Source organism: Hemicordylus capensis, chromosome 1 (assembly GCF_027244095.1).
Source record: "Hemicordylus capensis ecotype Gifberg chromosome 1, rHemCap1.1.pri, whole genome shotgun sequence".
Taxonomy (NCBI): domain Eukaryota; kingdom Metazoa; phylum Chordata; class Lepidosauria; order Squamata; family Cordylidae; genus Hemicordylus; species Hemicordylus capensis.
Window position 1 is genome coordinate 281,980,949 of NC_069657.1, and position 13,840 is coordinate 281,994,788.

The 13,840-nt window shown below is 45.0% G+C and overlaps 1 protein-coding gene across 9 annotated transcripts in view; it reads right to left on the reverse strand.

The window, feature by feature from the left end:
• ASAP2 (ArfGAP with SH3 domain, ankyrin repeat and PH domain 2) overlaps positions 1 to 7,038 on the reverse strand; it is a 137,902-nt gene extending 130,864 nt beyond the window's left edge. For 4 of the 9 annotated variants that reach the window (XR_008313775.1, XR_008313777.1, XR_008313776.1 and 1 more), the window contains exon 1: positions 6,361 to 7,034. Coding sequence is in view for 6 of the 9 variants with exons in the window: in XM_053285741.1 (XP_053141716.1) it covers positions 6,361 to 6,486 (126 nt within the window). In the remaining 3 variants the exon portion in view is untranslated. Of the gene's footprint in view, positions 1 to 6,360 lie in introns of all 9 variants that reach the window. The other 5 variants (XM_053285740.1, XM_053285739.1, XM_053285743.1 and 2 more) reach the window with 3 other exon arrangements.
• Positions 7,039 to 13,840: the final 6,802 nt, after the last annotated feature.

Below are 13,840 nucleotides of genomic sequence, written 5' to 3' on the forward strand. Positions count from 1 at the left end.
CTGCTTCTCCAAGAACCCTCCAGTTCATTTATCCAAACTATAAGCTATTAAAGCACATCAGTTACTGTACCCACACATTTGATAACAAATAAAAATGCACTATCACAATAATTTTCACATTAATCATATTCACTATTGCTAGCCAAAACACAAATGAAAGCCTCTTTTCAGCTCAGTCTTACAGCGCTTTGCAGGTAATAGTGCTGTTTAATAACAGAAATGTGTTTTTACTTGAGACGCACACAGATGCATTTAGGATTGAGAGGAAATGTAAAAAGCAGGAAGAATGAAGAAAAGAGAGAAAATAGGAATTCATTTCCAACCAGCTCTTAATTTCCGAGATATATTTTATGAGCTTATGAAGTGCCAGCAAGGTATTTTTTTAAAAGTCTGTTATTCCTAAAAACTCATATATTTTATTTGAGATTCAAGCTGATAACCCTGTTGGAATCTGGAAGGATTATGTCCCCCTTAATGAGGTTGCTTTGTAGCATGATTTTGGGACGTGCATTTCTGTACCAAGTCAAGCATTCAGCAGACAGCCTCCAGAATTGTTTCATACACACTTCTGAACAACAAAACATACACGCATTTAACCACTGTAAACCACTGGTTTTTTATTTAAAATATCTCACCTGTGCAAAGCTGGTGGGGGGGACGACCTCCTGACAACCTCCTGACAAACCAGCCCAGCTACTTTGCAATTAAACCACATCTGTAAACCACTTATTTTATTATTTTAATTTATTTAATGAAAATGATTATTTTAATGAAAAGCAGTATATAAATCAAACAAGCAAATAAATCTGCAGGCATCTTGACTTCAGGGTGCACATTTTTAAAATGTAATGCTGTAAAACACTGGGATATCATTGGGAGCCTAGAGGGTTGACCCGTGTTAAAATGCTAAGAATTGTTCTTTCAGAGAGAAGCTGGACTGACAGGTTTTTCTTGTACACTTGGGGTCTAACTGATGACCACATTTAGATGTCAAAGGAATTCCCTTCAGGTCAAATTCACTGTTGCCTTCTCTTACATGAACCACCTGGGTTTTTTGTTTAATAAACATGTTCCTTGAACTCCAAGCATCTCTGTTGTGGTGTACCTCAGTCTTCTCTGCATTCTGATCAACATACATAATAGTTCAGACAACATGAGCTGTGAGGAGTCAGTATGGAGGATCTCAGTGAGGAGTGCTCAGTATGGATGATCTCGATTTAGTTTAGTAGACTAAACTAAATCAGATCTCTGGACTCTTGTCTATTTATAGCCCTAATTTTTAATTATTAATTTGTCCTACACACACACACACACACACACACACACACACACACACACCATATTTTTAGGTTTTGTTACAATTTGAATATGTGGAACCCACATCAGAAATAGCAAGTTTAAAAGTGTTCTCTTTTCTAAGAAGCTATACTATAGTATCAATACTGAACACATCCATATAATTATACATGCAACACAGAGCCATATATAAGTATACTAAATGTCTATAGACACGCTTGCTCGCTCTTTCATAAATACACACAGGACAGAGTTTGGACCAAATTTCTTTCTTTCTTTCTTTTTCTTTCTTTCTTTCTCTTTCTTTCTTTCTGGTAGCAGAAATCAGTGTGCACACTCCAGAAGGGCACTTAATATTGAAAGCCCGGTTCAGACATTTAAGATAAAAGTGATACTGTACTCGTATACAGGGTCCCGAAAGAGCACCAGCAAATCTGGCCCCAGCATGGACACACCCAGAAGCCTCCCACCTCCGTGCTCTCCACACTTACAATGTTTAAACAGACAAATGCTGCAAGTGTGATGGTGGCTGCTTCCGTGATTGGAAGGCTGGGGCACCCATCACGGAAGCAATCGCCATCACACTTAGAGCATTTGTCTGAAGGGGCAAACACTGTGAGTGTGATAGAAAGCGTGTGGAGGCTGGTGCTTTCTGCTTTCTGATGCATCAGTGCTCGGGTGGGACTTCCGGAGGCGCTCTCAGGATGCTGTACACAAGTACAGCATTATTATTTTATTTATTAATAATAATAATAATAATAATTATTATTATTATTACATTTATATCCCGATCTTCCTCCAAGGAGCCTAGAGCGGTGTACTACATACTTGAGTTTCTCTTTCACAACAACCCTGTGAAGTAGGTTAGGCTGAGAGAGAAGTGACTGGCCCAGAGTCACCCAGCTAGTTTCATTGCTGAATGGGGATTTGAACTTAGGTCTCCCCGGTCCTAGTCCAGCACTCTAATCACTTTACCATGCTGGCTCTCTAAGAGTCAGTATTATTACAAGATGTCTCATAGCCATTGTTTCTGCAGCCCGAATAGGGCTGCAGAAACGATGGCTATGAGACATCTTGTAATAATACTGACTCCAGCGATAGGTTTCAATGAAAAGCTTTTAATTTAAAGTTTTGTGTATGTGAGCAGATTACAATAGGTAGATGTATGTAAGGAAAAGGTAGGCATTCAAGGAAGGAAGTCCGGAAGTAAAAAAGGAAGCAAGTCAGGAGGTATAATAATGTAGAGTAATTACTGCAAGACTAATTATGAGATCAAACCTCCTTCATGGAGCTCTTCAGTGTCCATTATTTATGAGCAATCCACCACTACACCTACAGACTGGATTCTCTTTCACCATCCCCCATTTGGAAAACTAGACATTCCATCTGCAGACATGTACCTAAACAGGTTTCCATTCTTTTAGTGACTCATCGTTTGCTGTAGCCTAGTTACTCTTTTACCTGATACAAGCAGATTTGTGGACATTTCCATGTCATGCATATGAAGTAAGAGCAGTACAGAGCACAGGTTTATTTTCTAAAAATCTCTGCACACTATGCTGACAAAGCATGATTCAGGATCAGGCCAACATAAATTTAAACACACTGTTGTTCTCTTTTCTTAATTAGGAAGCTGATGGCCTAGTTCTGATCAGAGCATCATCTACAGATTTGGAAAAACCAGGCAGGCTACTAAATGCAGTTAGCATTACAAAGACTGTGAACTATAGTACTTCATGAGAAAGGCCAAAGGTTTATGCTTTGAAAGCAATCGTAATTTGGGCACATGATTCTGGAATAAAATATGTTCTGTTTAATTAAATCATCTCAGAATCTCAGTATGACCAATTCAGAACTGCTGATGTTTTGCCAACTTTGTTGAAGAAATTAATGCTGGTAGAAGAACAGAGATACCGCCAACAAAGCCTTAATTAATGTGCATAATTCCACTCACCGTTCATGAACAATTCTTGACAGACCGATAAAATATTAGTTTTATTAGCATCATCCTCTGCTACATAGCCCAGCAGAAGAGACAGCCTGAGATTCGTGACAATTAACTACATTACAGATACTCTATAATCCACTTTATATACACACCCACAAAAAATCTCTATCCAGTATCGGAAACCTAGAAAATAAGTTGCCCTTCTTGAGTTGGGTGACTTGAAACAAACAGCTGGCAGATTAAATAAAAATCAAGCATGTTAACATTTTAAAAAATAGTAATAGCAACTTGTGCTCCCACTTATAATGGCAACTTTTAAAGCATTTTTAGAGCAACCCCTCCACACTCAAAAACTCAAATTTGTTACCACCCTAGAACTGTGAATGACACTCATTCACAAATTAGCATGTTCTGGAGCCTGACTCATGGGATTAAAAAAAAGAAATCTCATGATTGTAACTTATAAAGTGTCAATGTCATTGCACTTTCTCTTTGCCTCTTAGTCTTTTGGCCTCTGCAATTCAAGCTCATGCTTTAGAACTGTACTCCAAAATCATAAGCATTAGTAACACCTGTAAAATTAAAATAAAATTCAGAAGTTTTCAAAAAGTCTCAGACAGGAAATGCTGGCAAATCAAATGATTTTCTCCTTGTGCCGTATGGCACAAAACAAACAACAAACCTGAACCAATAAGGGACTGATCGATGTATGGAGCTGGTGCACTGAGGAGTTCAACTCAGGGTAGAAGTTGGAATAAACTATTGCTTGATTCTCTCTAATCCTGCAATTCAAAACTCACAAGAAAATCTTGAGTTTTAAAAGGGTTGTTTCATTGTTGTTTTAGACCAGGATAGGCAATATATGGACTACAGACCACAATGGCCTCTCCTCCAAGAACCTTCTCCATCCCATGGCAACTCACCTCCAGATCAATTGATCTGGGTGAAAGAGATTGGTGATGAAACTCACTTGGAAGGGACAGGGAGTCTTTGGCAGGCTGCCAGGAAGTATCTGTTGCTAACCCCTGCACCAATTCCTTGCACCAACTTTTCAAAATCAGATAATTTGCAGAAACACATTTTTTTAAAAAAACACAAAACTATTTGTTTCTAAAAATTCTAAAAATACACACACTGAAAACTTTAAAGAATACTGTCATTAAGGCACAACAATTCAAGAGCAAATTTGTGGGGGAGGGCAGCGGGGGGGTTACTTCAACAGCAAAATAGATCTAGATCTAGATAAGCTATTTTGAATTCCACACTTTTAAAAGTGGCAGATGGAACTGTTTAAATCGATTTCATAACAAAGCAAGTGTCAGAGACTGACTGGACTAGTTTATAATCACTACATGAACACTGAAGCAAACTCGAAGATAGAAGCTGCTGTTCAAAAAGAAAAAAGAAAAGTATCTTTATAGTTTGTGTGTATCAATGAGATGCATTCAAGCTATGTTTGGACATGTCCCAACATTCAGACTCATGGCAATGTTTGTGTGTGTTTGGGGGTGGGGGGTTCCAACCAATTTTTAATTTTCTCTGTGCAATCCTATGCATGTTTACTCAGAAGTAAATCCCACTGTGCTCAGTTGGGCTTAATTCCAGGCACATAATTGTACTACTTATAAGGATTTTGTGATCTGTGCTGAATTTTGCTATTTTAGGTACTAGATTTTCTTTTCTTTTAAATCACTATGAAGGCAATAAAAAAACCCCAACCTAGTGTTTAACATTTTCTCTGCAATGGCAAACCAGAAACACCTTTAGTGGGTATGAACATCTTGGAGTTCTTCCAACCCAATGCTAAATCCTTTTGCCTTTAAAACACTAAGCATAATGGGAAACATGCATCTTTCACTTCTTTTGTCTGAAGAGAACAAGAAAATCGCATGTGCCAGGGGCTACCACATCTTACTAAAGGAGAAGAGGAAAACATTATGTAGTGTCAGCAAAAGAAGAGCCCCAAGTAGCTAGATCCTTGAATAAAGCAAAGCCAGGACGCATGTGAATGATCAGGGATCTAACCCCTTTGTTTTGGAAACAGATGCATTTCTGTTGCTAAAAGGGGGAAAATGCGTGGAAAAACCACATGGGTCTCCACAATGCTGAGGAAAAAGAGAGGGATCGAGGCGAAAACTTCTTATAGGTGTAGCAGACATAGTAGATGATCTACAGTTCTGTTCCTTGATCCTTGACCCCAAGGTGGGAAGTAAAAATCCCTTGAGTATAAAGCTTCAGTTGGAATCGGTCCAATAAGCATTAGTGTGCCACTGTCCTATGCACTCACTTGAGAGTAAGCTCCATTGAACAGTGTGGGAACTACTTCTGAATAAATATGCCCAGGAGCGGGCTGCATGGTTCCTAAATCCCATTATGCTGTCTCTTTCCTCATGTTGAGGAAAGGCAAGATTACTATGAAAAGGGTTATATGGTCATTTGGCCAGAAGCCTCCCCTGCAGAAAAGGCAGGTGCCATCCCCTAGGCATCAAGAACTCTGCAAGGTTTCCAACATCTTTGTGCCAGGAACACAGCCCACACAGAGGAGAGGGAGAACCGAATGGTTGGCCGCAGATGTGCCAAAAGCAGGTGGGGACATCGCGCTTCCCCCCTCAAGGGCTGAGGGCAGCCAAGCCCTTTGTGGCAGAAGGGTATGAGATGACTAGTATTATTACTGATGGTGGATGAGAAAAGACACTAGAGAGGGATTCCTTGCAAAAAAAAAAAAAGGCGGGCGGAGGAAGCGGGAGAAAAAGGAGGCGCACCCGATGCTCGTCCGAGCAGGGTACAATCCCCAGTGCAGAAAGGGGGCTGGCTGAGTCGGGCACGGAGCCCCCTTTGTGCCAGAAGGGCGCCGACGAGCTGAGGCAGGGAAGGGGAGGAAGGAAGGAAGCCTGGGCACGGCAAGCGGGGCGCCCTCCCTTCTTCTTCCCTCCTCTCCAGGCAGCCTTCCACTTCTCCCCGAGACAGAGGAGGAGAACTGAGAGGAGAACCAGATATACACACACACGCACGCCCGGCTGCCGGAGGGAAGCCAAGGCTGGCTGGCTGGCTGAGCCGCCTTCTCCAAGGCCGGGCGGGCGCGGGCTCTGCCCCCTCTCGGCGCTTCCCTCGCTCACCTCCTCGATGGCCGCCACGGTGTTCCGGCACTGCACCATCCGGGTGGTGAAGTTGGAGGCGGTGGGCGACTTGTAATCCTCATTGGTCTCGGACACGAATTCCGACACGGAGATCTGGTCCGGCATGGCGGGGAGGGAGGGAGGGAAGGAAGGAGGGAGGGGAGGGAAGAGGGAAGGGAGAGGAGGAGAGCGGCGGGGCGGGCGGGCGAGCGAGCAGGCAGGCAGGCGGCTCCAGCAGAGGCAGGGACTGGGGGAAAGGCTTAGGAAGGAGGGAAGCCAGCCAGCGAGAGGCAGGCGGGCGGGCGGGCAGGCAGGCGAAGGGGGAGCGTCCCCGCCTCACATCGCTCAGTAGCCAGCCGCGGCTGCCGCAGCGCTCTCCCTTTCTCTCTCCCGCGCCTCGCCACCTAAGCCACTGACGTCGCGGGCTTCGGGTTATTACGAGGAGAGAGGCACACAAGGAAATGCCCTAGTTTTGAGAGGAGGGAAAGAAATGCGGGCAGAACTAGACATACAAGCGTCCCCCGTCGCGCATAAGGAGGCGGCGGGGCGGGAGGCAGACCAGACGCACACTCCTCCCACAAGAGCGCACACGGAGGGAAAACCCAGCACAACCCCACGTCCATCATAACGCCGAAGAAGGAGGCAGAGAAACAAGGCACGGCTCCCCGAACGCAGCAGGGGACGTAGGAGGGCAGAGGCTCGCGGCTCGCCCCCCACCCCACACACACACACCCCGTCATGGTCACTACAAGGGGGAGGTCGCAATCAGGGGGAGGCTCTGTGCAATGCACACAGGCACGCATGCTCTCCGTAGACACTACGGGGAAAGAGCTACTCTCGCCTAGCCTGATCTCGCCATACAGTCTCGCAAATCATCTTTCCCTGAAGGTTTCTTCCCACAGCAGATATGTTTTACAGGTACACATAAAACAGTTTACAGGTACACATAAAATCAGTCGTATGGCCTGGTTTTCACACGCTGGTGTGTCCCTTGATTTTGCTGCACGGCTTGGTTACTGATTACTGTGCACTTTGATTACTGTGCACTTGAGGCTGGTTCCCACATGGATCTTCATCTCTTCATCAAGACTTGATGATCAAGTAATGGCTTTCATTAATGGGCCTTCGCTGAAACAACTTTAAATGCAATGCTTTTCAACTGAGTCAGTTCACACATTCAACTGCCGGTAGAATCGAGTGCAGATAAATCAAGTAATACACATGCATCATCTGTGGATCTGGTCCCGATGAGATGTGAACAGACTGTTGAAAAGCATTGTGCTTGAGGTTATGTGTGATATTAAAGTTAGGATAGCCCATTCACACTTGCAAGTCACCACTTGATGTTACAGTCATAAGATAAGTCCTTCTGGAGAGGAGAGCTGGTCTTGTGATAGCAAGCATGACTTGTCCACTTAGCTAAGCAGGGTCTAGTCTGGTTGCATATGAATGGGAGACTAGAAGTGTGAGCACTGTAAGATATTCCCCTCAGGGGGTGGAGCTGCTCTGGGAAGAGCAGAAGGTTCAAAGTTTCCTCCTTGGCATCTCCAAGATAGGACAAGATTTTTTTTTTATAGGACAAGATTTTTTTATTGAACCAACAAACTACCAAAGCATAGGGCTGAGAGAGATTCCTGCCTGCAACCTTGGAGAAGCCGCTGCCAGTCTGTGAAGGCAATCCTGAGCTAGATAGATCAATGGCCTGACTCAATATATGGCAACTTCCTATGGATCAGGCCAAGACCCATCCAGTCCAGCATCCTGTTTCATGCAGTGGCCAACCAGCCAGGTGCATCTGGGAAGCCCACAAGTGGAAGGGCATGAAATGACGATTCAGCTTTATTCACCTGGAAAACACATGCTTTGACCAAACCTTGAGTATTCTTAGCCGCAAAGCAACCACTTGCCACTGCATAATCTGTTAAGCAGTTTTGGATGCTTTAAATATTTTTGGCCTCAGATCAAGGGTGGGCAAATTTGGTCCTCCAGTTTCTGTTGAGCCACAACTCTCATCATTCCCAGCCACAATTTATTTGTGACTGGGGATGATGGGGGTTGTAGTTCAACAACACCTGGAAGGCCAAATTTGCTCACCCATGGCCTAAGATACAGCTGTTGTGAGAACATATGTGAGAAGGATCGTCTCCAAAAAGTATATGCTAAGGAGCGAGAAAGGAATTGATTCAAGAGGCTGCTGATACTGCCCTGAAGCTTAAAGGCTGAGTTGTTTTGAACATCCCATACACAATATTCACACATAACAACATGGAAGCTGCATCTTCATGGTGCTATCCTACACTGCTGTTGTGTAAGGTGGGCACAACCTTGTGGGTTTTTCCCACCCAATCCTCAACAGGCTAGAAGGGTTACTGCCTGCCATTAGAAGCCTGTGGGGAGGGCAGAATGTTTTAAAAGATGTGCTTAACTGGACATGTGGCAAAGTCCTCTTACAGCATGTAGCTGTTTTGCCCCACTCCCTTCTAAGAGCAGATCCCAATCACATGTGCTCAGTGAGATTTGCCATGCCTTTGGGTTGCATCATTAAAGCAGTGGAACAAGCAAGGCACAGGATGGAACACATCCATTTCTTGCTAGCTATGGTTCAAGGGAACAAATGTACATATAATTTCTTGGGTGCTAAAGCTGGGGTTTGGCCAGAGTGCAAAAACTCTTAGTTACAACTTTTTCTCTATGCCAAGCTGCAGTTATGGAAAATGTGGTGTGATCAGAATACAAAAACTCTCAGGTACAACTTTTTCTCTATGTCAGACCACAGTTATGGGAAACCTGAAGTACTAAAGCATAAGACAATGAGTGGGTGCCCCCTCCCCCCGCATCATCGCCACTTGCACCTACTCATTCTCGCATGCTCTGTCTGTACCTCAGCATCCAATGAATGTGCCTGTTCACGTACATTTGATGTTAGGGGACAGAGCATTCAAAACTTAGGGCAAGCCTCCAGGGGAGGAGTGGCAACTAGCAGCTTGCAGGTCACAGCAGGCTCTGCCCAGTTATTTTGCAGCCCTTGCAATTTTCCCCAGGCCCAGGCTACAGCGATGCTGATCTGAATCCCTCTTATCAAGCATGCAGCGCCCACTAGCAGACAGCACCTTGTTCTGTGGTTGCAATGCACTGCTTCTGACTCTCATACAAAAAGTGAGAAGATGTTTCATTGGCCTCTTCACTGAGGGACATCCTTTAATTTTGCACTGGAGCAGGTGCCTGCCAGGCTGGAACCTGTGCTTTATGATCACCAAGTAAGCTTTACTTCTGACCTGGGAGAGATGCCCCATGTTTGCTTGCATTTCTATTCTGCCTTTTGTCTTTGGACTCTGAGGTGGTTTACAAAAATGTATAAAGCATCGTAAAACGTAATTATAAATTGACAAATAGTAGTGCAAAAATGACAAACAAGGATCAGGGGACACAGGTTTGGTTTAATTAATTAATTAATTTTAGATTTTTTTTTTCTTTGCCTTTCATGTTGTCCCAAGGTGAGTGATACATAGTAAAAGTTCCATATATATATAATGGACCAGCAAGAATGAAAGCAGCAGTTAATAGTCAATGTCCAGAAACAGAACCCATTTTAAAAAGCAGATAATCCCAAACACTAATCCAAATGAATTTTAAAAGCCTGGGTTTTTACGTGGCAGTGAAAAGAGCCATGTAAAAACTGGGAAGGAAGGGCCACGTAAAAACTGAAAGGGTCAAGCAGATATGGATATGTTTGGGAAGGACATCCCAGAGTCTAGGAGCAATCACTGAGAAGGCCCAAGGAGACATATGATATAGGACTTCCACCGAAACCTCTGTAATAATACAGAGACCTCTGAGACATCCTTTCCTACTCACAGGTCAGAAGTAATATCTTGATCAGTGCTTGCTTGCAGCAAATTACATGCTGCTTCCCAACTCTTCTTGCAGAGGCCTCTGGGGCATCCTCAGGGGTGTATCTAGGGTAGGGCAGGCAGGGCAAGTGCCCCGGGCACCACTTGAAGGGGGGTGTAATTTCTTAAAATTAATTCTTTTTTAAAAATGGCCACCAAAAACAAAATGGCTCATGCTCAAATGGCCTCTGTGAGGCCCTAGGGCATGCCACACCTCACAGAGGCCATTTGAGCATGCACAGCGGCCCTTTTTTTTCCCCCAGCAGCCATTTTTTAAAAATATATATTTTAAAAAATGACCACTGCACATGCTCAAATGGTGCCTGTGAGGCCCTAGAGGCCAGTGGGAAACTTTGCAGACCACCCACAGCCTTTAGGAAGTCCCCCAAAGGGGCTACAGGTAATTTTTTTAAAAAAAATAATAATAATATAAGTCACTGTACACATATTCAGGTTGGCACTATGAACAGAGAATCAGGGCTTGTGAATACTGAGCTGAAGTTTATGAGCTAAGATTGTATCCATTTGCTCTTACTTTGCTTCTTGTGATTAGTGAGTTAAATGTGATGTCTTAATAATATGGCTATTAATGATGAGTTTGTCTTTGAATCAATGTGAAATCCTTAGTATTAAGGCCCACTGGGAGTTTCTTGCTCTTTCTCTCATTTTAACTGTCTTTCTGAAATACTAGAATATATTCCGAGCAGTGACACCGTTTACTCTGCATATCATTTAATTATTTTTAGAGTATCTGGGAAAAGTCAAATTCTGCATTTATTTTTAAAACTTATGTATTCATGATGCTACAATGCATAGCAGAGAATTAGACAGGCACTTCTATTTAGTTTTTCCAAGTACACCTCCACATAATATTTGGGTATTTCATGAGCCCCAGCATACTGAAATTTGTAGTTTTCCAGCATTTTCTTGGTCTGGCTACATCCACTGCTAAATAGTTTTTGAAATATTAAAAGATTAACGAGCTTGACTTGTATTTTTCAGCTGACATTAAGGTAAAGTTATCTGAAATATGGGTGTCAGATGTTTGGACAGGGGGCGCAATTTCAGTGCTTGCCCTAGGCGTTATTTTCCCTAGATATGCCTCTGGGCATCCTGTAACAGTCACTTCACACAGGGCACCCACCAAGTCAAAAGCAGTTTTATATTGCATTTGGTGCTTGAAGTGGGTGAGGCACTGCTTCTAAGTGGGTGCTCCATGCAAAAGGAGGGACAACCTCTTATTTTGCAGGAGAAGACTCTCCCAGGCATCAGTGAAATCATAGTCAGGATCCAACCTCCAAACAGCTTGGCCAGGGAAATCTGGTCCCACCGTTTAAAGAAGAAGTTGACCATTCCTGTTTGAAGAACATAAGAACAGCCCTGCAAGTTCAGGCCCAAGGCTCATCTAGGCCAGCATCCTGTTTCACACAGTGGTCCACTAGATGCCTCCAAGAAGCCCACAGACAACAGCTGAAGGCATGCTCTCTCTCTTGCTCTTGTTCCCCTGCAACTGGTATTTAGTGGCAGCTTGCCAATGAGGCTGGAGGTGGCCAATAGCCCTCAGACTAGTAGCCATTGAGAGACCTGTCCTCCATGAAATTGTCTAAGCCCCCTTTAAAGCTATCCAAACTAATGACTATCACCATATCCCGTGGCAGAGAATTGCATAGGTTAATTATATGTGGTTGAAAAAGTACTTCATTTTGTTGGCCCTAAATTTCCCAGCCTTCAATTTCATGGGATGACCCCTGGTTCTAGTGTTGCAAAAGAGGGAGAAAAAATTATCTACTCCATGCATAATTTTATACACCTCTATCATGTCTCCCTGTAGCCTCTTTTCCAAACTAAAAAGTACCAGATGCTGTAGCCTTGCCTCATATTTTAGGATATCTTGAGTTGAGCAACAACTCCCTTCTTGGAAACTCATACCAAATGTATTAAGGGAGGGGTCAGTGGGTTGCAGCCAGCCATTTCCCTCATGTCAGCTTTCTGATCTTTTTTATTTCCATAATTTACATAACAGTGTGAGAAAGATCAGGAAGTAGAATGCTAATTGCTTGCAACAAACAGGAAAAGGAGCATACTAGACGAGTTCCTTATGATATTTTCAGTGGCAGACCCACCTATGACGTAGGTGCATACAGTGCTCAAAATTGGCGCCCCAGGAAACTGTCAGGGAAAAGAAAAATCTTTCTTTTGTGCCTGTCAGGAGCTTTTCTACCACACAGCAAATGGACACAAAAAAGGGCCAGCTTATGGCCAAGGTGTCTCCCCACTCATGCAGTGCTATGCTATGCTGTCAGCTGACTTCCCAGGAAGGTGGCTGACTCCCTGTGTTGAGAGATGCTGACTCAGGCACGGTGATTCAAGTCCATAGTATCAGCAAGGGCAGCATTCTCCCAGAAGTTCTCCCTCCCTTTCTCTTGCTGCCCTACAGTGAGATGTTGGTTTCTCTGCCTACCATGAGTGCAGAGTGCAGACCATGTGGCAAGACCCCTGGGCCAGAGAGATGTGTGAACTAGGGGGCGGGGGCCAACTCCGGGGAAGACCCTGTATGTCTCTCGAGAGGTAGGGTGGCCAGTCCTTAAATCCCTCAGTCCAGGGGCAGCTCATCAATGAGGCAAGGTGAGGTGATGGCCTCAGGCAGTGCCTACACCATGGGCTGGTGAGGGAGGCATCCTAACCCATTCCTCCCCCTCACAGCACCCCCTGCCGCTGCCTGTCCTTGACTCCTCAGCTGCCTAATCTGGTCAGCCTGATCTTTACGCTGCAGCAGCAAAGGAAGGGATGGCAAGAGGAGGCTTCATTCTTGCTCAGTCGCCTCCCTTGCCACCGACCTACACGACCTGGAGGCAAAGCAGCAGTCAGTGAGGGAGGTGACTTGGCAAGAAAGGAGCTTCTAGTCCCCTCCCTCGCTGATCTACAGTTTAAGTGCCCAGCTGCCTAATGTGGGCAGGGAGCCGTTCTCCCCTAGGAACCTGAAGGGAGGGTTCTTCTGGGAGGGCATTCCATAGCCAAAGCTAGAAGCTCCGTTCTTGCTGAGTCCCCTGCAACCAGGCCTCCACCGCCCTGCGGCTGACATGCCGTATCTCCCACCTGGGAGAAGCAGCAGAATGGCAGCAAAAGATCGGCAGATCTTGTGTCTGCAAGTGACTCAGCGAGACTGCAGGTGACTCAGTGAGAATGGAGCTACCAGCCAAATCCCCTGCCTTCCTGGGCAGATGGGATCACCGGAAGTGGGGCTGCTAGGGACTCGGCGATAAGCTTCGTTACCACCAAGGCCCCAGCAGCCCCATCTCCACCGATCTGCTGGGGATTCAGTGAGACGGGAGTTTCTAGCTGAGCCCCTGCACCCCCACCTCCCTTCCTCACTCCCTAGGCAGCCGGGATTGGTCGAGGTGAGGCTGTGGGGGACTGGGCTAGAAGCTTAGTTCTTGCCAAGTCTCTCCTGCGGATTCGGTGGGAGCAGAGATTCTGAGCCCCCTGCAGGCCCACAGTCCTCCTGGCTGCTCTGAGAGCAAGGCAGGGGTGAAGCCAGGGGACTCTGCTAGAAGCTCTGTCCTCACTGACTCCTTGGCTGGAAGGCAGGG